The sequence below is a fragment of the Abramis brama genome, assembly GCF_963993115.1.
Source record: "Abramis brama genome assembly, chromosome: 10".
Lineage (NCBI taxonomy): Eukaryota > Metazoa > Chordata > Actinopteri > Cypriniformes > Leuciscidae > Abramis > Abramis brama.
The window spans coordinates 4,920,001-4,932,807 of record NC_139972.1 but is presented as its reverse complement, the minus strand read 5'-3'; the positions used below and the strand labels follow the sequence as shown (position 1 = coordinate 4,932,807).

The 12,807-nt window shown below is 39.0% G+C and overlaps 1 protein-coding gene across 1 annotated transcript in view; it reads right to left on the bottom strand.

Moving 5' to 3' along the window:
• Positions 1–12,807, bottom strand: part of igsf11 (immunoglobulin superfamily member 11) — a 106,458-nt gene that overhangs the window by 14,865 nt on the left and 78,786 nt on the right. The window contains exon 2 of the mRNA XM_084126622.1: positions 8,320–8,483. Coding sequence (XP_083982748.1) covers positions 8,320–8,483 — 164 coding nt within the window. The remainder of the gene's footprint in view (positions 1–8,319; positions 8,484–12,807) is intronic.

Here is a 12,807-nt window from a genome sequence, read left to right as displayed (position 1 = left end):
AATGTATTGCTCATGGTTAGTTCATGTTAGTTAATAATACATTAACTAATGAACCTTATTGTAAAGTGTTACCAATAATTCTAACAAGGACAAAATCACACGAGAGAGACGGAACACACACACACACACACACACACACACACACACAGAAACTAAGCAGATTTCCACACACTCGAGAGGAAAGGAGGTCATCAGTTGTGTACAGATGGTCATCAGCGCTAAGAACTGTCTTGGCTCCGGCCACATCATGAGCTGTCAATCATTAAGCCACGCCCCCTAACACATCATATGCCCCGCCCTACATTCAGCCGTCAGTCTTCTCTATGATTGACCATCACATTGCAACCTCTATAACGCATTCAGTCACGTCGTAACATGCGTTTGTCACACATAAATATGCCGGAATAAAATAATATTCTTACATTAAATATATTTCGTTTAAATGGTTACTAGGAATAAAATGCATGAACTTACGAATAAATGCATGAACTTGCAAATGAGCAAAGGATTTCTCAGGGAAACGCTGAACCTGCACACACACACACACACACACATCTGCTGTATGTCCTAATCTGCCGCTGAACACAGAAGATTACAGACATTGAGAGAATGTGATCTGATCAGAATCAGGTCAGAAGGTCGACATATGCTAAAGACACGTCGGGATAAATCCCTCACTCATGCTATATGAAGCACTGAGCATGCTGGGATACAACCGGCGTACATGTGGAACTAGTAAATGATAGCGAAAGTTAAGCACTTCCATTGATGCTAAACAAATCACATGACCTTGATTATGGATATTTATTCATTTTGCATCAAATGTCTTAATGTTTGGAAGTCGAAAGGAAACCATTAAAACACTTTCTCCTTCTTCACACTGGTCATGCTGAGTGCAGTGCATTGTTGGAGACGGTATTGCATGTGTACAGAAATATTGTATTCTTTGCACCGTATACAAACTGCATACTACTTTAAAGCATCTTTAAAGCCCCACTGAAGTGTCTTGTAACGCGCAGCTTTGTTTGATGCGTTGACGTAATTTCCACTGAAACAGGAAGCTGAGGCGGGACATATTAAATGGCTCCTCCCCCTTTTCAAACAGCCAATAGCGTTTAGTTTACCTCACAGACTGCGAGTCGTACTTGACAGCAAAGCGAATCCGAGCGCTGATGATACTCTGGATTCAATAGTAGAGGTGAGAATAAATTCTATTCATTTCATTCTTAACCAACGTACAGTTGGAAAACTGAATAAAACGTTTGAGCAACCGAACACACACTCCAACACATATTGCTCTGTGACGTGTGAACGCTCGCTTTGGCCAGGTGGTGTTTATAGCGTAGGGGGCGGAGCTTTAGATTCTAGAGAGCATTTGATTGGACATTAGATGTGATGAGAAGCTGAAGTCCGTCGTGATGTCATAAAAATCCCTGATTCATTTTAGCGGAAGAGAGGGACTGTAAGTTTTGAAAGATTATATATCTCATAAATGTGAATTTTGTCACTGTTTTGGAGCACACCAGCTCATGCATGACCTTAAGGGTTACATATTCATACTAAAAGCTAAAACATGTCGTTCGGTCGTATGTTGGCTCGTGGGGAGGCTGGAGTCTTTCCCAGAGTCTCGGGTCGCAGGCAGGAAAACACCCTGCACAGATGGCCGGTCCAACACAGAGATCACACACACACACACACACACACACATTCATATTCACACTCACTTACAGTCTCCACTTCACCTGTCCTGTATGTCTTTAGATTGTGTGGGAAACCCAGAGGAAACTAATGTCAACATGGGAACATACAAACTCAAAAGTGCGTGTGTGTGAGTGAGTGTGTGAGTGCGAGTGTGTGTGAGTGAGTGTGTGTTTTTGTGTATGCGTGTGAGTGTGTGTGCGAGTGTGTGTGTGTGTGAGTGTACACATGTGGGTATGCGTGCGAGTGCTAGTGCTTGTGAGTGTGTGTGTGTGAGTGTGCATGTGTGTGTGTGTGTGTATGCATCCGAGTGTGTGTGTATGCGTGCGAGTGCGAGTGTGTGTGAGTGAGTGAGTGAGTGTGTGTGAGTGTACACGTGTGGGTATGCAAGTGTGTGTGTGTGTGTGTGTGAGTGTGCACATGTGGGTATGCGTGCGAGTGCTAGTGCTTGTGAGTGTGTGTGTGAGTGTGCATGTGTGTGTATGCATGCGAGTGTGTGTGTGTGTATGCATGCACGCATGTGTGTGTGTGTGTGAGTGTGTGTTTTGTGCTTGTGTAACGAGCAGCTGTTGTGTTCTGGCCTGTGCAGCTCTGGGTTAATTAGTGCAGAAGATCGTTTATTGTGCGTGTTAGGTTAAAACAGTTGGGGGCAGGTGTGTGTGTGTGTGTGTTAAGGTCACATACAGAGTTACAGGCAGGTAAGTGTATGTGCGTGTGTGTGTGTGTGCTCAGGTCATCTTCACACAGTTGTATATAGGTGAGTGTGTGTGTGGGAAGCAGGTGAATGAGGTTTCGCCTGCAGTCATTCATGAAAATAAATCAGACGGAATCAAAGGATGAGGCGATAAACCTGCGCTCTGCGTTTGAAGCCCACACACACACACACACACACACACACACATGCGTGTGCTGTTACATGTGCCGCTTTACCCACAGGGCATTGTGCAGATGCTGGAGTTTGGATGGTCCAGTAAAGATAACAGGGAGGGCAAAACATCAAGAAGAGTTTCCAGCTAGTGAACTTCAACGCATCTCAAACGAACCCAAGTGTGTGTTACACCTGAGTATTACTGCATACTTCACTGCACAGGTGTGATTACATCAGCTATTTTCAGATGTGGCTCATCCAATCAGATCTTAGCACAGTTTAGTAGTGGCAGCTGAGGTGTTCAGGTGTGAATTCTTGACCTTTCAAGTGTAAAATCAGCTCTAGCGCTGAATAACTACAATAGCGGACACACACGTGATGTACGACACAGCGTTTCAGCACTTCTCTAATTAGCCATGAACAACATTGTGCAGTTTTCCTTCTCAACTAGGAAGGTCTCATTAGTCTGCTAATAATGAACGTGCTGCGTGATTATATTCTAATACAGCAGACATAAACAAACTATTATTACAGGGTTCGTACAGACACTGTAAAAAATTACTCTTCAAGCACTACTTTTTTTGGTTTTCAAGGACAACAATCAGAGATCTCACTTATCACACAATATCTTAATTATCTTTCACATTATCCAAAAGGTAAATAGATAAATAAAAATAATACAACAAAATGGTACAAAGAATGTGCAGCACATGCGATTCAATGACCATTGAAAGGATACGATGACAAAGATATCGCTTTCCTTATTCACACTGATTTTTTTCTCCCTTGAATGTGTGTGTGTGTGTGTGTGTGTATATATATTGACGTGAAGTATGAAAGCTGTATCATACTTGAATAGTTATATGAGCAATATCACACTCATAGCCATGCTAAATGGCTCTATATCAATATCAGATGTGTGTGAAAAAATGGTTTTATCAATAAAATTAAACACTATTTTCTAATAAAGCCTATTGTCAAACACCTTTTCAGAAATATGGCTGTTTTCAAAAGTTTTCCAAGACTTTAATTTCAAAAAGTCAAATTAAAGCACTTTAAGCACCTTGTACGAACCCTGTGAGAATAATTCTGGGTGATTTCTGGTGCCGTGACCCTGGTTGGCAGTTTTTATGTGTTTACTTGGCATGTCTGAATGAATCCTCCAGTAGTAAACATGGGGATGTTTGTGAAGGGCTGCTGTATTTACAGGGTGTTGAACCGCATCCGTACACAAAGGCAGATGACGGTCATGTTTTAACTTAAAGGGATACTTCACCTCTGGAAAGATGAATGTGTATTTAAAATGGGTCATTTATGTAGAAGAAATGTGAAATTATTTTTGAATTTGGAGCTTTCTAGACTGAGAAAAGCCAGATGTATGTATTTTTGGCTTATGTGGATGAAAGACAACAACTCCCAGAATGCACTTGCTTCGCTGCCCTACGAGGCCACTCCCAAGCCACGCCTACCGGTAAGAGCGCGCAGTTTAACAACTAGACTAGGCTACTAGTGAGTCTCCGTGACAAGTCTGCCCGGGATTTCGAGATCGCCCAAAATGTCCAGGATTCGGCTTTTGTGTTCTACAGTCGCCATTCATCATGTTTACTGCGGCGAGCAGGACGAGGCTAGGGCCGTGGCAGAACGGCGCGAGGCCGGTGGCGTGACTACTGAGACGCGCCGGTCTCGTATCTCTCACGGAGGAGCGGGAATTTTCTTAGCAATGTTAAAACGCACATCAACCGATCACTTGTTTAGCGTTCATGTAAACACTACATTCAGATTCACCAATCAGAATGAATTCAGTTAGATTGAAACAAAAGGTGTGCATGTAAACAATGAATGGCGACTGCAGAAAGCAAAAGCCGAATCCCGGACATCTTGGACGATCTCGACGGCCGGACATGTCCGGGAAAAAGAGGATGGTAACCCCTACTACTCAGCTTTCTCCACAGAACAAGAGCCTGCTAGCTTAGCTTCCAAAGAAAGACGACTGAAACTATGTGTACATTCTGTGAGTGAGATCCCATCCTCCTATGGGCGGGCTGAAAACATGCAGGACAGCGCCTCCTACTGGCTGTAGTCTCTCGCCTCTGGACAAAAAATCCTCCGATGACACAAAATGACGATTTTTGCGTCATCGGAGGATTTTTTCCAGACAAAAAATACATAAATCTCTCGTCTCAGGGGGATATGAGGGGGGAAAGCACAGTCATTCGAAAATACTACAGGTTTTCTACTAATACAAAGCTTAATGCTAAATCCTGAAGTATCCCGTTAATGAATCACCAACACACTCCTGACTTCAGCTTCTTCAGTCCGCTAATGAACACAGGGAAGCTGCGAAATCTCCACAGGAAGCCGGCAGTCACATGCTGTCTTCAAAGAGAGACTTGAGAGGGGGAAAAAAGTACTAAATGTGGAAACCATGAAATGTGAGACACTGTGTTCAACGCTCAATCAGCAAAACGAATCAAATCAATGAAGGGGTCTATACTTAAAACATGTTTATTGATTATGATCTGAGCAGTCTAGTTGTGTAGCATCACACTGCACCGCCTGCAGTTGCATCGACATGAGAACAGGTGCATGATGGGGAGTTGCATTCAAGCAAGCGAATGTGTTAAAAAGATTATTTTGCTGGCAAGAAATGTTCCTGATCAATAATATCATAGCTCACCAGTGTTTCCCCTACCATTATATAAGGGGGACGCCCCGCCCTCCTAACGGCTCCCCCCGCCCCCCTTGAAGTCAAGTAAATTTGATTTGATTTTCTTTATAGCGCCAGATTACAATTTGTTATTTTATTAAAAAACAAGTAATAAAAACTCAGTGAGTGTTTTAGCGCAATTTTCTCACGTCATGGGATCACAACACTAAGAGATAGTAAATCTTTTCCTGGATTTTTTTTGTGCGTTCCCGAGATTAGACCTTCCTTAACATAATGCCGAAAACCCGAAGTCTCTAGGTGGTCTGGTTGAGGAGTAGATAGAAGTGTAAGATTGTTGCGCACAGACAGAACAGAAATCATGAGTTAATAATCGCAATTTTGTCCGGTGGAAAATTGCGCTAAAAACTAAATAGCCCTTAAGTAATATGTTATTTATCTTACGGATGCAGTCCGTCGATGATCGATCCGTTCCAGTTGCGGTGCGTATACAGCAGTGCAGCGATCGTTTCCGCACCGAGTCTACTTTTGCCGTTTATATACTGTCTATGATTTCTGCTGCAAACGCTGAATTAAAGTGACAGCGCATGTTTCGTGGTCAAAATGAACACAGATTGACCTGAAAATGTAATCATTTCACCATAAGTGCGATTAATTAAATAAAATGTAGTAATCTCACCATAAATGTATTTAATTAAATACTACTTTTTTCACTTTAAGACCGGGGTAAAGCAAGGAAAACTACAATTTACCTCAACAAGGCGACATAATGACATTCGTGGAGGTGGAAAAACAAGTTCTTTGTGACATGCAAGATTTATTGTATTAAAATTTAAATGCAAAAGATTTTAATATAAATACATGGTTAAATATTTTACCACTTGCTTGAGCAACTTAATATATAATTATATAGAAGTAATGCATTGAATAATACATTGTTTAAATTGTGTTTAAACGTGAACGCGCGTTCACAGCAGTGCTGCGTCTGACAGGATTATTCTCTCCAATAAATGCATCATAGAAATAAAAACTTCTCACAAAAAAAGCCCATTTAAAATTTGTTTGTCATATAAATGTATTAACTAACATTAACGAACAATGAATGAGCAATATATTTGTTAGTATTTATAAATCTTTTTTTAGTTGTTAGTTAAAAAATAAAACTATTTAAGCTCTGGTCCATTAATATTAACAAATACTTCTATAAATTTAACAAAGGTTATTTGCAAAAGTCAATTTTAAAAAGATTTAAATATGTTTTTTTTTGTTTTTTTAAAGAGATATCTTATGTTAACATTTTTTTTTTAACATTTGTGTTTTATGTTAACTTTTACAAAGCATTACCCTCCCAGACAACCAATTAATGTGACACATAGATAGATAGATAGATAGATAGATAGATAGATAGATAGATAGTGTCTGTGTCAATAGTGATAGTGTGCCCCCCCCCCCCCCCCCCCCCAAACCTGTAAACCCAGGGGAAACACTGCTCACTTTTCATCGACCAATTAACCCTCCCAATGCATTCAGGTCAGTTTCGACCCGGGAAAAAATGCATTCAATAAAACAATGGGAAAAATTAATCCATATTTGTGCATTGTTTCCCAGTAAAAATATCTAAATGTCCTGATAATAGGATACATTTACCTGAGAAGCAATTTGCATCAAATATTATGACTTGCTTTCAGTGAACTTATTCTTTCTTACTAAAATTTTTTTTTTTTAAAGCTTAAATCTAACAAGATATAAAATTAATGACAAGGGGAAAAAATATCAGACTATCAAAATACACATTTATTCAGGTTTTTCAAATTATTTTAAGAAATATAACCATTTTAAAAAGGTTTGCGTTCTAGGTCATTGTTAACTGGCTTTACTCAAATGTTTATGACTTTTTCTGTACATCTATAGAGTTACAGTAGATTAGTCTCAAATATACTTTTGTAAAATATATTTAGCCTCTTTCCCATATATCACACACTTTTGGGACTTATCACACATTGCAGCATGAAAAATTGATCTTTCAGTTTATGCAAGTAAAATGTATGAATTTTGTTTGAAAACAATCCAGAGTAATATTGATGTTAAGTTAAAATATTCATAAGTATGTATAGACTTTGTACTGTATATGTATAGATTTTGTAACAAAATGCTGTTTAATCTAGTAAAAACATGGTCACTTTTAAGACATTTAAATGTTTGCACATTCATATGTTGCTAATGCTAAGAAGTTATTAATATAATATGGTTTTAGTCAAATATGACGTTATGAAGCTTACCCGGGAATGCAAAAGTTGTGTGCACTTTGTGAATGCGCTGTGAAGGTTAATCCTTATGGATATAATCAAGCACTCGATTTCACTTTTCTAACTTTAGTTAGTGTGTAATGTTGCTGTTTGAGCATAAACAACATCTGCAAAGTTACAACGCTCAAAGTTCAAAGCAAAGGGAGATATTTGCTTTTAAAGAAATCGCTTTTTAAGGACTACAACAAACGGCTGGTAGAGACTACACCACATTCCTCCCGGGTTAGTGACATCACCAACCCTAGAATTTACATAAACCCCGCCCCCGGAACACGATTTATAGATTATCAAGACAGAATATGCTAATCAATGACTAGAAGATAACTACACATAAGCTTCATAAATTCATCAACTAACCGTTCAGAAATGTCCTGTTGCTTCTACATGTTGTCACTTCTTCTTGAGTCTCTCCATCATTGTCTGACTCCGGTTTGAACATAAAAGACTAAAAGTTTTTGAAATGTTCAGTGCATGTGTGTGTGAGGTAAAAGGACACGAGCTCTTGAAGCTCCGCCCCCTGTGCTGGGAGCAGCAGCTCATTTGCATTTAAAGGGACAGACACAAAAAAGGCGCGTTTTTTGCTCACCCTCAAAAAGTGACAATTTTAACATGCTATATAAAAATATCTGTGGGGTATATTGAGCTAAAACTTCACATACACACTCTGGGGACATCAGAGACTTATTTTACATCTTTTGAAAAGGGCATTATACCGGCCGTTTAAATGCATGCGAGTGTTGTTCGGGTCAGTGTGTCAGTGTGTGTGTGTTGTGGTTCTTCACCTGCTCTGGCTGGTTGGCGTTGGCCAGTGGCGTGACCATCCATATGATGTAGAGATTATTGAGCGCAGCGCTCGTGGAGAAGGTACAGGGCAGGACGGCGGCCTGACCTCGGGCCACCTGGACACTGCTCTGGCTCACCGTCACTTCCAGCGCACGCACACACACTGCAGGAAGAACACACACCACCAGTCAAATTACTGTAACACACAACATGCAGAAGATACACTCAGAGAACCTATTCTGTGTTCATCTTTCTTCAGTGTGTGATGTTGCCGTTTCAGCATGAAAAAGCTCTGAGTTAATCTCTATATCACCGTGTCCTAACTACACGCGAAACGCGATAAAAGGTTATTTTCCGTGTTTAATCAGAGAGTGTGTGTCCTAACCAGCCGCGACGGCGACACGCGACGAGTCTATTTTAGAAACGGTTTGTATTTTTCTGTGACGTCGCGCTGGAACAACAAACACAAAGTGTGGCGATGATAATCTCAGGTGCTGTTTATGTGCTTTATTTAATGTTAAAAGCGTGTAATGTGACTTTGAATGTCATTTAGTGCTCCAGCTTTGAAGCTGTAAAAGCAACAATGGATAATTCACCTCAGATCTTGAAATTAAACAAATGGAAACAAGAACGTTCAAACTGTGAACATACAAGTGTATTCTTTGATTAAGATTGTTTTAGTAACTCTGGTTTTAGTAGCATGTGTGTTTGAATAATGTTTAAATGGTGTAATATTTGTGAATTTGATTATGTAGCTACTTATCCATTTTCTTGCGAGTGCCGTCAAGATTACTCTCTGGTGCTGTGCACTCGCTAATAGTTTTTTTAATGCAGAGATTGAAATAAATGACTCCAATTTCAATGATTTTTGTAGCACAATCCAATCATTTGGAGCAGCGAAACTAAAAGCTAGGTATATTTTTTCTAGGTATAATCAAACGAACATGATTAGACGATCGGGTTGAATATTTACTCGATCATCTAATCATAATAGTTTAGATGATTGAGTTGCATTGCAGAATTTCACATGTCAGTGTTTTTGAACTCCCTGAAACGCCTCCATTGAGTTTCTTCCAGGAACCATTGGTAAACAAATGAATTGATAAAACATAATTTTTTTTACTCAAATGGAAACACAACTCCTCCTTTACAGCATTACATTACATTTTTATTTTGCCCAAATAAAGAGCTGAAGTAGACGTAAGCAGACAGTATGTAGGAAATATGGGAATATACAGAACATTGACAGGCATTCAGAATCTGCAGAGCTTATAACTTGATATTGAACACACACACACTTGTACTCGCCACTGCTTTGCACACAACGAGATCAACGACTTAAAGAGGACCTATTATGCTTTTTCTTTAGTGTGTAATGTTGCTGTCTGAGTTCTTCTCTATATCAGTGTTTCTGAAACGCCTCCATTGTAGTCTTGAGTTTCTTCCGGGAACGAACACGTCACAATATTCCTCATTTAAATAATTAATTCGCAGAATAAAGGGGCGGGGCCTGGTTGAGTTAGTTAGTAGTGTGTTAAACTGGCGGTTATGGTGAGAGCGGGACATTTCCCAAACACACTCGAAGCGCTCGACCAATCACAACACACTGCTCCAGCCGGCCAATCAGAGCACAGTGTGCTTTTCAGAAGGAGGAGCTTCATAGAGACAGGAAGTAAACAGAGCGTTACTGACAGACTGGGAAGAGAGGAGCCGCAACAATGGAGAATATGAGGAAAATAATCAACATTCAAGCAGGAAAACATGTTCTAGTAGAGACAAAAACAACATCAAGACTATATAAAAGGGCATAATATGGCCTCTTTAAGATTTTTAGCATATTAATCATACATATGAAACGCATACGAAACAGGAATAATGCAACCGTTTCAATTTGCAAAAATCAAAACCAAAGTAAAAAACAGTGATTCGACCTTGATCTATGACATTGAATAAGCATGTGAATGCCAGATGGGTAAAAAGAAGAAGGCACATCCTGTTTTGATGGTGTGATTAGGTCAAACACAATCACATGATACACAACCATGGCTTATGTTTGCATGAGCTAAACACATTAAACATCTTAAACTGGGTTACATCCTCGGAGGTCTGTGGGTGTTATGAGAACTCATGCTCATTATGACCTGCAATCAAAATATATCATCTATAAAAACATGATTTTACCAGGTGTATATTTAATGCTATTTATGGATATATTGTTTGTTTTAAAAAGAACATCCTCATTCATGAATCTGATTGGATTAGCATCTGAACGAACAGCACAATGCCTCTAATTGAGGGGAGATGAACAGGCTCATGTTTCCCAAGCCTCGTTAACACAATATCACATGATTATCATCCGGCCAATCACGTGGGAAAAAGACAGAGCCTCACCAGCTGCACAATAGATGAAGTCGACTGTGTTCAGGATGGAGCACTAGTATACTACAAACTGCACAGTATACACTGAAAATAGTTGGCATTATTCCATGATGAACAATTTAATGCAATATACCCGATGTACCACATGACCTCATTATGTGCATGTTTAATAATGGCTAATAAAACACAAGCATTCACAATATTTATTCTGTACAACTAAATTATGTTTTGTCAACAAAAAAATGCATACTTTTTACTATATCCAATTATATGTAAGGGTGAACTTGTTAATATGATGTTGCATTTTAAGTTATGATTGAAACGTCCACAACTTTAAAAAAAAGCATGCAACTGAATGCAGTTTGCAATGTTAAATGAAGTCGAAATATGCAACAGGCATTTTACAGATGTTTAATTCAGTGAGAGGCAAATTATCACCTTTGGAATAAAAATAATTACTGCAAAAAAAAAGTGTTTAATTTAGTGCAAAAAAAGCCTTCACTTTTGGCAGTCTGATTAAACAATGAGTCTAAAACTGATTTTAAAATTGTAGCTGATATTGCTTCGTTTGTTTGTCACAATGGAAATGGAAGGTGCATTGCACTGTGGGATACAGCATCTCACATAGTGTGATCTGTTGTAAACTGTATATGTTGGTAAACATGCAGTAGTAGGTCATCTGGGTATTGATTTCATGCATACTGAAAATGTGCATACTGAAAATGTGCACATAGAAAATGTGCATAGTGAAAATGTGCATACTGAAAATGAGCACATAGAAAATGCATACTGAAAGTGCGCGCATACTGAAAATGTGCATACTGAAAATGTGCATACTGAAAGTGCATACCGAAAATGTGCATACTGAAAGTGCATACTTAAAATGTGCATACTGATTTTGAAATCAGCATGCAAATCAAATCAATCCAATGAAAGTGCACACCTGAAAATGTGCACATAGAAAATGCATACTGAAAATCTGTATACTGAAAATGTGCACTTTTAAATTGGCCATACAGAAAATGCATACAGGAAATGTGCAAAGTGCACACAATATGCATACTGCATACTTCAGAAACATTATTTTCCAGAAATAGCCATGGTGATATTCATCTTTTTTTCACCTGTGTCCCAACACAGTGACAAAACCAACCGTGTGTGTGTGTGTGTTTCTACCCAACTTCTCCAAAGAAAAGCACAATCCGTCTCTCGGTGGGGGAAAGAGCGCTCTGACACCTTCTTAGTGTGTTTCTGTATTTATGTCTCCATCGCTCGGCTTTAATTGGGAAAGTCACCTCGGTCACCGGCAAGGGTTTGAGAGAGAACAGCCGCTCCACTCCTTCATTCTACAAATGTCAACATTTGCGTTTATTAATGCAAGAGAAACCCACCCTAGAGAGAAAGGAAGGAGGTAAAGAGGTGGATCCATCTATCCATCTCATTCTTCTGGGCTCTAAAAGGCCCCTGACACACACACACACACACACACACACACACACACACACACACACACACACACACACACACACACACACACACACACTCTCTCTCTGGTGGAGTTTGTGAGTGGCTGATCTCGTGTGTCTCTTTTTCACTGCATAAATGTGTTACAGTGAACAATCCACGGCTTTTCAAAGCACCTGCATCTGTGAGCGAATTGTCTCGTATGAGAACTGATTATAAATCAAACTTGGTAACGCTTCAAACACACTTCCTGAAAGATATAACCTCAAATATAACATAAAATAAGACTAAATGTAAATAAAATATAAAATGGAATAAATGAGATGTAAAATAAGAATAAATAAGATATAAAATAAGAATAAATGCTTTGAGCATTCATCCTCATCTGTGTATTCCACCTGTGATAATATTTGTTTCATAAATAATGTGAGATTTGATGGGCAGTTTATTACTGTGATACACGGAGGTCTTCATCTGCATTCATTAGAAATAAAGAAGACAGATTACAGCCAAGTAATCCACTAAATGATGATCATTTAATTCATCTGCATCAAATAATTGATATTTACGACATTAAGAAATGTTACATTGCTAATTAATTTAGTTTTACATAACACACTCATTCGTCACACGATCTGGGAATA